Source organism: Coenobita brevimanus, chromosome 29, assembly GCF_032717465.1.
Source record: "Coenobita brevimanus isolate Jiangsu-jjx chromosome 29, ASM3271746v2, whole genome shotgun sequence".
In the NCBI taxonomy this organism is placed as follows: Eukaryota; Metazoa; Arthropoda; class Malacostraca; order Decapoda; family Coenobitidae; genus Coenobita; species Coenobita brevimanus.
The window spans coordinates 29744112-29756631 of record NC_136982.1 but is presented as its reverse complement, the minus strand read 5'-3'; the positions used below and the strand labels follow the sequence as shown (position 1 = coordinate 29756631).

General features: G+C 40.3%; 1 protein-coding gene and 1 pseudogene across 1 annotated transcript in view; one reads left to right on the top strand and one right to left on the bottom strand.

Moving 5' to 3' along the window:
* Positions 1 to 12520, top strand: part of DCP2 (decapping mRNA 2) — a 164199-nt gene that overhangs the window by 82436 nt on the left and 69243 nt on the right. Inside the window, exon 3 of the mRNA XM_080268805.1 lies at positions 8496 to 8655. Coding sequence (XP_080124931.1) covers positions 8496 to 8655 — 160 coding nt within the window. The remainder of the gene's footprint in view (positions 1 to 8495; positions 8656 to 12520) is intronic.
* Positions 1155 to 1273, bottom strand: LOC145395139 (5S ribosomal RNA; annotated as a pseudogene).

The following is a 12520-nucleotide window of genomic DNA, read 5'->3' as shown; positions in this document are numbered from 1 at the left end:
CAAAAAGTGTTATGATATTTCTTACATCTACAGTACATTATGATACTGGTAATTCTTCAGATTTAACAAGTTCACATTAATTGTTCAAGTAAAGTTTATGAAAAGTGTACAGACATTTCTTCCATTCACAGTTCTGATAATTTCTGGGTTTTCAAATCTTACAGTTAAAAACTATTTTTTAATTCTTCAGAGGGTTCTTATCATCTTTCTCAGTTGTTTATTTTCCGTATTTTTGTATCAGCTACTTATTTTCTTTATTTATTCATCAGTAATTTAATGCCTCCATTCATCCAGTAATTTATTTTCCTATTTGTCTATCAGTATATTATATTCCCTATTCATTCATCCATCATCCAACCCGTTCATTACCCCAGCAAGAGTGTGGGTGTCCAGGGTTAGGTTACTCAGTCCAGACAGTAGAGGAGAGTGACCCCATGCTCTTTCCTGAGTGGCATTTCTGTGAGCAAATAAATCTCAATCATTCCTTGGATTTACACTTTTAAACCCTCATAAAGCACATTCAGCTGGAAAGTTTCAATTCACTCTACCACAAAATGTCTATTTTGGCTACATGGTTATAACCCTACATACCATATGGCTTACTGGAGGACAGGAAACAATTTGGCCTGTGCCCAGTGCAGAGCAACCTGAGGGCAACACCACATTAAGCATGTGGATGGTGTGTGCCTCCACCTGCGACAATACCTGTTTGTTAATGTTCCAGAAGTACAAGGTGGACTAACCCTTGCATTTACCTGTATGACACTATTGTGCAAGTATTTATCTCAGCTTGTGTGTGGCCAAACTCTGACATTAACAGCGATGGATACACTAAGTTACTGTAGTATCGCTTACGGCAAGGGTCGGGGAACATTTCTAGGGTACAGTATTACCCCCAGATTTATTTGAGTAAAATGAAATTACTCAAAGACATCAAAGTAAGCAAAAACAAACCAATTTGCTCCTAAAATTGTTTGCATATGGTATAGTATACAAAAAATTCAAATTAATAAAATGTGTATTGGATCCATTATTCATTCATTGCCAGACGCCATGTATCCCAAACGGGGTGGCCAATGGCTTAGAGTTAATTGTTTTACAGGGAGGGGCACTAATCCTCCACCAACCCCACTTGACACGTAGGGAGAACGTTATGCCAACAGCATCTGGTGTTCCCAGACGGTCACCCATCCAAGTACTAACCAGACCCAACGTTGCTTAACTTCGCTGATTGGACGGGAAGCGGTGTACTTAACGTGGTATGGCCGTTATGGAGAAATATAAGAAAAGCACATTCAGGCATAAGAATAGCACACAGACAAAATTAGTAAAATGGATTGAAGAATTTAATTCAAAACCTCTCCACATCAGGTTTTTGGAAAATGATGCTGTTTCCTTTTTGATACAACAGCATCAGAATCAGGGATTTTTTTATGTCAGAGAAACTTGGATGATGTCTTCCGGGTCCAACCGATTTCTGTGCTTTGTTTTCAAGTTCACATATCTGTCTATATATCTATTGCCAGACACCTCAATCCCGTTTGGGGTGGCCACAAACAAATCGCCTCCACATCACCCTGTCCCCTGCCATTTCACTGCCCTGCTCCCAGCTCACACCCCCCTCTCTCATATACCTCTCCACCTCATCCCTCCATCTCATCCTCGGCCTCCCCCTCCCTCTTCCCCCCTCCACCTCATTCACATACACTCTCTTCGTTAGTCTTTCACCCTCCATCCTCTCCACATGGCCAAACCACCTCAGTGTGTTCCTTATAACGCTTCCTATCACATCCACACCACAACGCTCCTTTATATCCTCATTCGTCAGCCTGTCTCTCCATATGACTCCACAGGCTCCTCTTAAATAACTCATTTCCACTGCTCTCACTCTTGACTTGTGTCCTTAGAGCAACGTCCAAGCTTCACTTCCATACGTTAGAGTTGGTATCACAATACTGTTATGTAGTAACTTTTTCACTTCCATGCTCACTTCCCTGTTTCTTATCACTGCATTCAAAGAACCAGCAACCTTTCTTCCCTGCTGTACCCTTTCAAGCGCTTCACCCTCCAAACCTCCATCCTTACTCATCACACTACCCAAGTACTTAAACGTACTCACATTTTCCAATTCCTCACCATCCAACCTCTCTGTACATTCACTGACTTCACCTCTCTCAAAGACCATCATTTTACTCTTCCCTACATTCACCTTTAGATTCCATTTCTTACACATTCTCCCAAACTCATCCACCAAGGCCGCTCTCCTTTGTCTTCACTCAACAACACAGTATCATCTGCAAACGACAGTACAGGGAGTTTCCAAACACTATTCTGTCTCACCAGGGCCACACCAACATCCACTACCCTACCTTGTACCTCTTTTATTACCCCATCCATGTACAGATTGAACAACCATGGAGACATGACACATCCCTGTTTCAACCCAGCCTTCAAAGAGAAAAATTCTCTTAGTTCACCATCCACACGCACTGCAGCCTTAGCATCATCATACATACCCTTCAGAGCATTCAACAGCTTCCCATCTACTCCATATATTCTTAATACTTTCCACACTCCTTGTCTATCCACTCTGTCATATGCTTTCTCCAAATCCATGAAAGCTGCATACAACTTCTTTCCCTTCTCTAGAAGCTTTTCCACTAAAGATCTAAGAATGAATATCTGATCTACACAATCTCTTCCGTTCCTAAAGCCTCCCTGTTCTTCTCCAACTAATTCCTCTGTTCTTTCTCTAACTCTGTCAATAAGTATCCTACCATACACTTTTCCTATTATACTAAGAAGACAAATGCCCCTATGATTACCACACACTTCTTTTTCCCCTTTTCCTTTGTACAAGGGAATAATTATACCTGACTTCCAATCCTCCGGGACTTTACCTTCCTCCTAGGCCAATCTGCACATCTTCCACATCCATTCTACTACTATCTCTCCCCCATGCTTCAGCATTTCACCACACACTCCATCAATTCCTGGAGCTTTCCCCAATTTAACTTTATTCATTGCTTCCACAACTTCTATCCTGCTGATTTCTTCCTGTCTTCTCACCTCCCTCCTTCTCCCAGCCATTCCCCAGCCACTTATACTCACATTACTTTCATTCTCTGTGTTCAACAATTCCTTAAAGTGTTCTCTCCATCTGCTCACTTTTTCTCCCTTCTCCACTAGTAATCTACCATTTTTATCTTTCTCCTGCTAACCTCACTTCCACCCTGTCTTACTCTCTTCACCTCTTTCTAGAACATTTTCTTACAGTCCCTTCACATTACACTCAAATTCCTTCCAAATTCCTCATCCACTCTCTTCTTACTCTCTCTTACTAATCTTTTCACCTCTCTCTTTCTTTCTACATATAACTCTCTTCTGCCTCTCAACTTCTTCCACGCCCCTATTTCTCATCCATTCATTGTATGTATTCTTCTTTTGTGCCACAGCCTGTCTCACCTCTTCTGTTCACCACGCTGTTCCTTGCACCCCCCTCCGTCTTCTCTTCCTCCCACACACCACATCACATGCTGCACATATTTCTTCTGTAAATATCCTGCACACACCTTCCACGTCCCCCATCTGCTCCAATTCATATTTGCCCAATCATTCCTCCACTTCTCTCTTATACTCTGCCTTTTTCTCATTCTCTTATAACCTTTCCACTCTCTTTACTGCTCCTTCCTCTCATCATCTCCTTCTTCACAAAGGTATGTTGTTGCAAAAGGAAGCAGCATTTTTGTCACTTCCACATGTGCCATTTTGAAAGCTTTTGTAGCTTTTGACATCCAAATAGATGGGAGATCTGCCTTGTTCTGAAATTCCATGCTTGCTTCACCGTTGGAGTGAAGTTCAAGAAGTGCCTCTGCCAATCCTTCAGGCTCCTCAGGCACATCAGCAGGTAGAGGGATTCACAACCCAGCTGACAGTATGTGAATCAATCTCTGGAAATTAATCAGAGAACTGCTGTTTTAGTCTGGTCAGGTGCCTTGTAATGACTCCTTGATGTCATCAAGACTGAGATCTTAACAATCTTCCAAAAACTCTGCTAGCTTTGGAAAGGCTGCTATCTTGTTTTTATTCACTTTCTGGTTCCAGCGCGGAAGCTTTGATCCAAGTGCTGAATTTTTTTTTCTTGCTATAATGACATTCATGTTTTTTCCCTTGCAGTTCCTTGTTCAGTGCATTCACATGCCCAAAAATGTCATCTAAATATGCTCGATGTGCTTGCCAAATGGAGTTTCTGAACTTATCTGCACGGGCATGATTTTGATCCACCAGAAACATTTCAAGTTTGGTTCTGAGAGCCCACACTCTATTCAGTACATTTCCACATAAAAGTCACCTCACTTCTGTGTGAAAAAAGATGCCTGAATGTTCAGCTTCCCCATCCTCACATAAACCACAATACAGCCACATTTAATGCATTCTCTTTGACAGCATTGACAATTTCGATCACATCATTCATGATAGCTTCCAATTCAGGTTCCAACTGCATCACAACCAATGCCTGGTAATGTATCATACAGTAGGAAACCTCAGTTTCTGGATTTAGCTCTTTGACCAAAGCCACAAAGCCACTGACATGACCCAACATGGCTGGAGCTCCATCAACAGACACACCAATACAGTCTACCCACTTCAAATCAACACTTGATGTTTTGAAGTATGCATCAACCTTGTTGAATATATCAGTTCCTTGAGATCTCAGCTCAAGAGGAGAACTTAACAGAATTTCTTCTTCTGTTTTATCAGAACCCCTGTATCGAGCATGCACCATCAGCTGTGAATTGCTACTGACATCTGTAGTTTAATCAAGCTGAATAGCAAAATCTTTTATTGAAGAAATCACTTGCTCCCTCACATTTTGTGCTATGATGGAAATTCTCTCTTTCACAACTCTTGCAGACAAAGGCACTGAACCCAGTTGCATGGTTTCATTCTACCCACATATGATTCTGCCATTTTCGCAGCTGCAGCTTTGACTAATTTTACACCAACAGTATGTGGTTTCTTGTTTTAGGTAATCAACCAGGCCATTTCAAAGCTAGCCTTTGATGCTGAACGTTCATCAAATGTTGCTATCTTGCTGCTTTCCAGTCTCTGACTTTTGACAGCTTTTTCCAAATTCTCAAAGTATTCCCGAGGTTTGGAAGACAGATGTGAGAGCAAATCATCTAAGTGTTTCTTCAGCTGATCCTTTTTGAAAGAGTTTGCATTCAGCACTTTCCAACAGACAACACATTGTGGCTTCACATGTCCTTTGTCCTCTGTTTCTGTGAAGCCTTAATTGAGGAACTCTGCCTGGTATATCCCTTTCCTATTTGATGCCATCTGAAAAAAAAAAAAAAAAAAAGCCAAGATTGTGTACACATCTGTCAATAGTTTGGCAGCAAGGCAACAACTATGATACATGATACAAGGTTTTACATCTTTTTCACTAAACCTTACATATTTATGTGATAAGTCAGTAAAGTACTGCATGCATTACCTCTCATACCACCCACATTACCCCCCAAATTTTTAGATTTACCCCATTTGGGGTAATTTATTTCTATTCCCTGACACCTGACTTACAGGTATTGCGTCTAGCTATAGGTAGATAGTTATCACTTATCTGCTTAATACCCGAACATGTATCGTAGTATGTGTTATCAGCTGAATATCTGTATCTACAATACACCCACAAAAGTACTGGTTATCATATCAACTCAGTACCTGAAAACAAGAAAAGAAAATTCTGTAAAAGAGGAAGGACACAAGACATTTGCATGTCTTGCTTCTTATCACATGCTTAGATAATATTTACATAAAGGCCAAGCAGATGATTTTGGCCTCTGCAGCTGTCAGAAGGAGTACATGCTTTGTGTGTGTGTGTGTGTGTGTGTGTGTATGTTCCTTTAACCCCTACACTGCGGGCTTGTTTACCAATGACTTGCGTGTCCCGCGGGGTTATTTGGGCTCCGACAGACTCTCAAAAAATATTTGCCAAAAATCAGTTATTAGTCCTAGAATAATAAAATTACATATGCTTATGGCACATATCTTTAGCTTTCTCCTGGAATGATTGTTGAGCCTTCGTCGGTTACCGTAGGACTTGTGGAGACCTCTGAAGTAGGGTAACGAAGTCTCCACTTTACACTTCCCGACAACCCGTAATATGATTACCACAGCCAGATACAAACACTATAAACACTATTCTACAATTTTCAAGTAGTTTGGGATCCATACTCAAAAAAAAAACACTGTGAAAGCAATGGAAATTACGAGCGCGTCTGATCGTCGCACTGGCACTAGTTCGCTCTTGGTACTCTGTCATTTATTATTCATAAAACCCCTCACACTTTATATTTCTATTACTATATAACACTTATATATATCTACAGTCTTTATCCATAAGTTTCCTTCAGTAGTATTAGTTTATTGTCACTGTAGGGATTCAATTTCTTTCAGTAAAATACGTAGCATTCACTTTCTCGTCCTGTATACTAGCATTGAGAGTGAATGTCACTTTCATCTTCACTCTCATAACTCATAGCATTCAGACATGCTAGAGTGAAACTTTCACTTTCATTACTCCTAGGGTATATACTCGTATTCTTATAATACTACTCATTTACATTTCTATTTATGTTCTCTATTTTATTTACATTATTTACATTTCTATTTTATTTACACTGTGTTATGCACTGTCACTTGAAGTAACTTATAAAACTATTTTCCATTGTTCACGTATATTTACATTCATTACTTTCACTTGCTGTTTACACATTATTTACACATTATTTACAATTCCACTTGCACTGTTTTACTCAATAGAAAGATCGTAGTCACTCTTTTATCAATTGTCAGCCCTTTACCTCTTTCCACACGAGGTTTAGTAGGGGGTAAAGGTCACAGGGCCCTTTGCATGGGGGTGAAAAAGTCCTTGAAGTCAGCAAGAAGAAACATACATACCCTCACTTCGGAAGATGAGAGTAAACTGATAACGGAGGGCCGGGATGGAGGCCTACTTAGGGGATATTCAGAGCTACCAATGTTAGCTCTTGAAACAGCTATGTCTAGCACTGAAATGATTGGCAGGAAATCTAGACAATACATTATAAATTAGGTAGTTCCAGGTGAATGTAAATATCACTTAGGCTTCTCCCTTCCCTCCTTACATGTATATTTATTACGAAAATAGATTATACGGCATATTTCAAGGGGAAAAAAACAGCGAAAATTAGCGAACGAGTGCACGTGAGGTGTTGTCAGGTGATAATTAGCTAATTCCAGGTGTATGGCACTCTCACTTACCTTCTTTCTTGTATATATTATTTGGTATAAGAATAGGACATAGGACTTATTTCAATGGATGAAATCAGTGAAAAATTCCAGGGAAGATTTACTTAGCGTAGCACGGCCGGGCAGGCGAGAGGATAGGGTAATGGAGGGGGGGTAGGGAGGGGAGTCAAGAACGGGGAGAAATGGCTAAATTGTCAACAATGGATGGGAGTACAGATGAGATTAGGAGTGCTGACTAGTGTTGGACATTGGCAGTACTGATAGATGATACAAGCCCCCACTTGGAAGCCCGGGTGAATTCAAAATAACACAAAATCGACACCCTGCGGTATGATCCCTTGCTCCCAAGCGTCACGAAAGTGACGCCCCGCTGTTAAGGGGTTAAAGCTTGTGTTACTTGCCTGGAGTGCCCAGAGTTAGGTACCAGTTGAGTATACTTTTACATTTGTCCAAATGGCAAATCAGTAGGTGTCCGAGGATATGCACCTCCATCTGAAGTTAGCCAGCGTTGTAGGTAACCCCAGATGTGTTGAGTCTGGTTAACAGCACTCCCTGAGTAATTACTGATTTTTTTTTTTTTTAATGGGTTTAGATACTACTGACCCTGGCTGCACATTGACACCAACAGTGCTTTCATTATCCAATTCATCACAAAGTTATTCCTTAAAAACCTTATAAAATATCAGAAGTTATCCATTCTTATAATTAACATACAGGACTATGTGACATATAACTTCAAGTTGTATAATACCAAGTACTGTAATGGTACTTGTACAGCCATGAGCAAAAGTTTGCTAACACTTCTCTGCTGTTAGTGGCTATAAAATTATGATATTTTTATGTGACTGCAATATTAAGCTCACAACAGTGTAAGGGGGAATGGTACTCTGTCATTTAGGGAGCATGAGAGATATAGAAGACAGCATATGGTGGTAGAGGACTGTTGGCAATATTTTGCTCATGGCTGTACTTTTTTTTTTTTTTTTATCTTGTTGCACCTTACTCTTCCATATCTCATTGAAATCATAGAAATATGGTATACCAGTGCAAAGTATCTTAGAAGCTGGTCTCTTTAGCGTACTTATTCTTTTGCTTCTCTAATGAATGCAGAGTCCCGTAAAAGAAATCAGTTAAGCGCAGGTTCACATTATCAGCTGCTTTGAAGAACAGATTTACACCATTTGCTTATTCCTCACTTCCAGCCGTTTCCTTCTGGATGCCCCAGAGAGTGAGATTGGTGACCCTATCTCCTTGTGCTTCCTGACTGAGCTTGCCTACTGGTTCTACCTCGATGAATATGCTGAAGAGGATGATAAGCTGAATAATTTAAAGTTTGATCCATTCGCCCAACAGCTGCTCAATGTAAGGACCACATCCCCTTATTGCATCTAATTCTCTTCATATGATCACAGAGTCTGAGCATGCTTTTCAGTCCTATTATCAGCAGAAGTCTTTCCATATTCTTACAGTTAACCCTTTTATCCGTAGAATTCCTTCTTCCACATTCCTTACATAACTGTGTGTGGCATCTCCTGTCCAGTCTACTCAACTGACACAGTCCTTAACAGTCCTGTATTCATAGTTCTGTTGCCTTTTCAGATTCATGCCATACATCAAAGTCCTATACTCATACATTAGCCTCTAAAGGGCGGGGTTGTTTTGGCGCTCCTTGCATGTCCCGCGGGGATATTCGCACTCCGACAGACTTTGTAAAAATATTTACCAAAAATCAGTTTTTTAGTCCTAGAATATTATAATTACATATGCATATGGCACATACCTTTAGCTTTCTCTGGGGATGTTTGTTGAGCCTTCGTTGAGTACCGTAGGACTTGTGGAGACTTCTGAAGTTGGGTAACGAAGTCTCCACTTTACACTTTCAGACATCCCGTAATATGATTACCACAGCCTGATATTATCACTAGAAACACTATTCTATGATTTTCAAATAGTTTGAAATCTATACTCCAAAAAAAAAAACACTGTGAAAGCAATGAAAATTACGAGCGTGTACCAGCTTCCCACTTGCGCTCGTTCGCCGCTGGTATTCTGTCATTTATTATTCATAAAAACACTCATACTTTATATTTCTATTATTATATAACACTTATATATATCTGCAGTCTTTATTCATGAGTTTCCTTCAGTAATCGTAGTTTATTGTCACTGTAGGCATTCAATTTCTCTTTCAGTAAAATACGTAGCATTCACTTTCTCGTCCTGTGTACTAGCGTTGAGAGCGAATCTGTCACTTTCACGTTCACTTTCATAACTCATAGTATTTATGCATGCTAGAGTGAAACTTTCACTTTCATTACTCCAAGTATATATACTCATATTCTTATATTACTACTCATTTACATTTCTATTTACATTCTCTATTTTATTTACATTACTTGTATTTACATTTCTATTTTATTTACACTATGTTATGCACTGTCACTTGCAGTAACTTATAAAACTATTTTCCACTGTTCACTTATATTTACATTCATTGCTTTCACTCGCTGTTTACACATTTTTTACACGTTATTTACATTTCCACTTGCACTGTTTTAGTCACCAGAAAGATCGTAGTTACTGTCCATCATTATCATTGATAAATTAGCCAGTTCACGTTCCACAGCAGTCACTTAGCCTTTTACCCCTTTCCACACGAGGTTTAGTAGGGGTAGAGGTCACAGGGCCCTTTGCATGGGGCTAAAAAGCGGCAGAGTTGGACAGGCACGAATCCGACGTGGTTTCACCTTGAAAGACGACAGTAAACTGAATGCTGCTGCCTAGGGATAGTGAAGGGCTGCCAATGTCAGCGTGGTGACAGCTGCTAATATATACGCTATGAAATGATTGGCAGGAAATCTAGACAATACATAATAAATTAGGTAGTTCCAGGTGAATGTAAATACAGTATTACTTAGGCTGCTTCCTTCTTTTCATATATATATTTTTATTACGGGAATAGATTATACGGCATATTTCAAGGGGAAATTACCGGGGGAAATTAACGAACGAGTGCACGTGAGGTGTTGTCAGGTGATAATTAGCCAATTCCAGGTATATGGCACTATCACTTACCTTACTTCTTTTTTATATACATTATTTTGTATAAGAATAGGGCATAGGGCTTATTTCAATGGATGAAATCCGTGGAAAATTCAGGGGAAGATTTGCTTAGCGCAGCACGGCTGGGCAGGCAAGAGGAGAGGGTATTGGAGGGGAGGTAGGGAGGAGAGTCAAGAACAGGGAAAAATGGCTAAATTGTCAACAGTGGATGGGATTACAGATGAGATTAGGAGTGCTGACTAGTGTTGGACATTGGCAGTACTGATAGATGATACAAGTCACCACTTGTAAGCCCGGGAGAATTCAAAATAACACAGAATCACAAAAGTGATACCCTGCGGTATGATCCATTGCTCCCGAGCTTCATGAAAGTGACGCCCCGCGGTTAAGGGGTTAATGAAGACACTAACATACTGCAGTCCTCAGACAATCTCTAAAGTTTTTTCATTTGCATCAAGTCTTCCTGAAGTTACTCTGCACCCCATGTCCTTAACATATTTAACTCTTTTTCTGTCACTGCACCAAGGTACTTAAACTCTTAAGGCAATTCATCTCTCTCTTCATTCACCAGCACATTACACTGTGAGCCACCTGTCTCAACAGCTATCACTACTTTTACCTACATTGTACTTTCAGACCACACCACTCATAGACTTTCACTAAGCTGAACCATACTAGGTACAAAGATCCAGTTCATTATTAGCAAGAAACACATTGTCAGTCGCATACATCAGTTCATAACCTCTGCACAGTCTCATTTGAACATTGATTTTGAACCATTTACGTAGATTTCCATTTATTCTTAACACATTCGTCATTGTTCATCCATCCAGTCCCTTATTAACCCATCAGGAGCAAAGGGGTCCAGGGTGAGGCTAAGCATTTCAGGCCTTTAAGGCAATGGTCTCCAGTCATTCAGTCCTGAAGGACATTATGTGAGCAATAAATTCCAACCATTTCTCATACTATCATCTGAAATACTCTTTACAGCATTCAGTGGTAATGGAGAGGGGTGCCTTTCCATGGTGGCACTCACATAGCTGGGCATCTCTGCTGCCTGGTTATGCAAACACCCCTCAGCTCCCTCCATTTCCTCTAAAAGGGGGGTGGTGGACTGCAGGAGGGAGACAGCTTCAGCTTTCAGTCTACTTTGTTCACATTCAGATTAACCTGGAGTTACAACTACTGCTGCTACTACAGCATTTAACTGTTGTCCTTCCTCACTTTAGTCACATCCTCCACAACATATACTTTATACAACACCCAGTTTTTTCAGTCAAATGTCTCAGCACCCACCCATCTCACTGATATCTTGTATGTCTTCCATTTGAACATTAAACAGCTATTGTACACTCAAGCTGGTAAATTTGCACCCACGAACCTAAATATTTGTGTCACCGGAGCTGGTAACTGTGTGTGGGGGGGAGGGGGGAGCTAGAGTAGGTGGTACATAGTAGAGCAACATGAAATGTTAAGTAGATGGCCACTAATATACTAGTCAATAATATGTTCTTGCAGATTGGTCTGGTAGGATGCTTCGCATAATTGATAACGATGAGGCATGTATAAAACACCCATGAATGTTAATGAACATACTATCACGTGGTGTTGCCCTTGTAGAATGGATGTGGAGAGGTTGCATTAAAACAACTAGACAAACATCAGAACAAAGCTGTTGGAATTATTAATAACCCTGCTATTATTAATAAACTACCTCCCCTACAAGTAAGAAGGACTGTTGCCTCCCTTGCAATATTTTACAGATATTTTTATGGCAAATACTCAGACGAAATTGCATTCATTGTGCCACCCCTTCATGCCTTCCCTCGTTCTGCACGGGCATCTGGTAGCGCTCATGACTGGAATGTCACCCAGCCATGTTGCAGAACTTCTGCCTATCAGAATTCATTCATTCCCTGAACTGCATCTCTCTGGAACCCGCTTCCCCAGAGTTGTTTCCCTCCAAACTTCAACCGCAGCTGTTCAAGTCCAGCTGTTACAGATATTTTATGAATGGAGGACACCAGTAATCTGGTGTATGGATTTTCTTTTTTTTTTTCACTTATTTTTCCTTCCATTGTTCTGCTATTAAAAAAAAAAAAAAAAAACTTGGATGAATCAGTGACACTTGTTCCATTATCCGAACCAATTACTGCTCCTTACA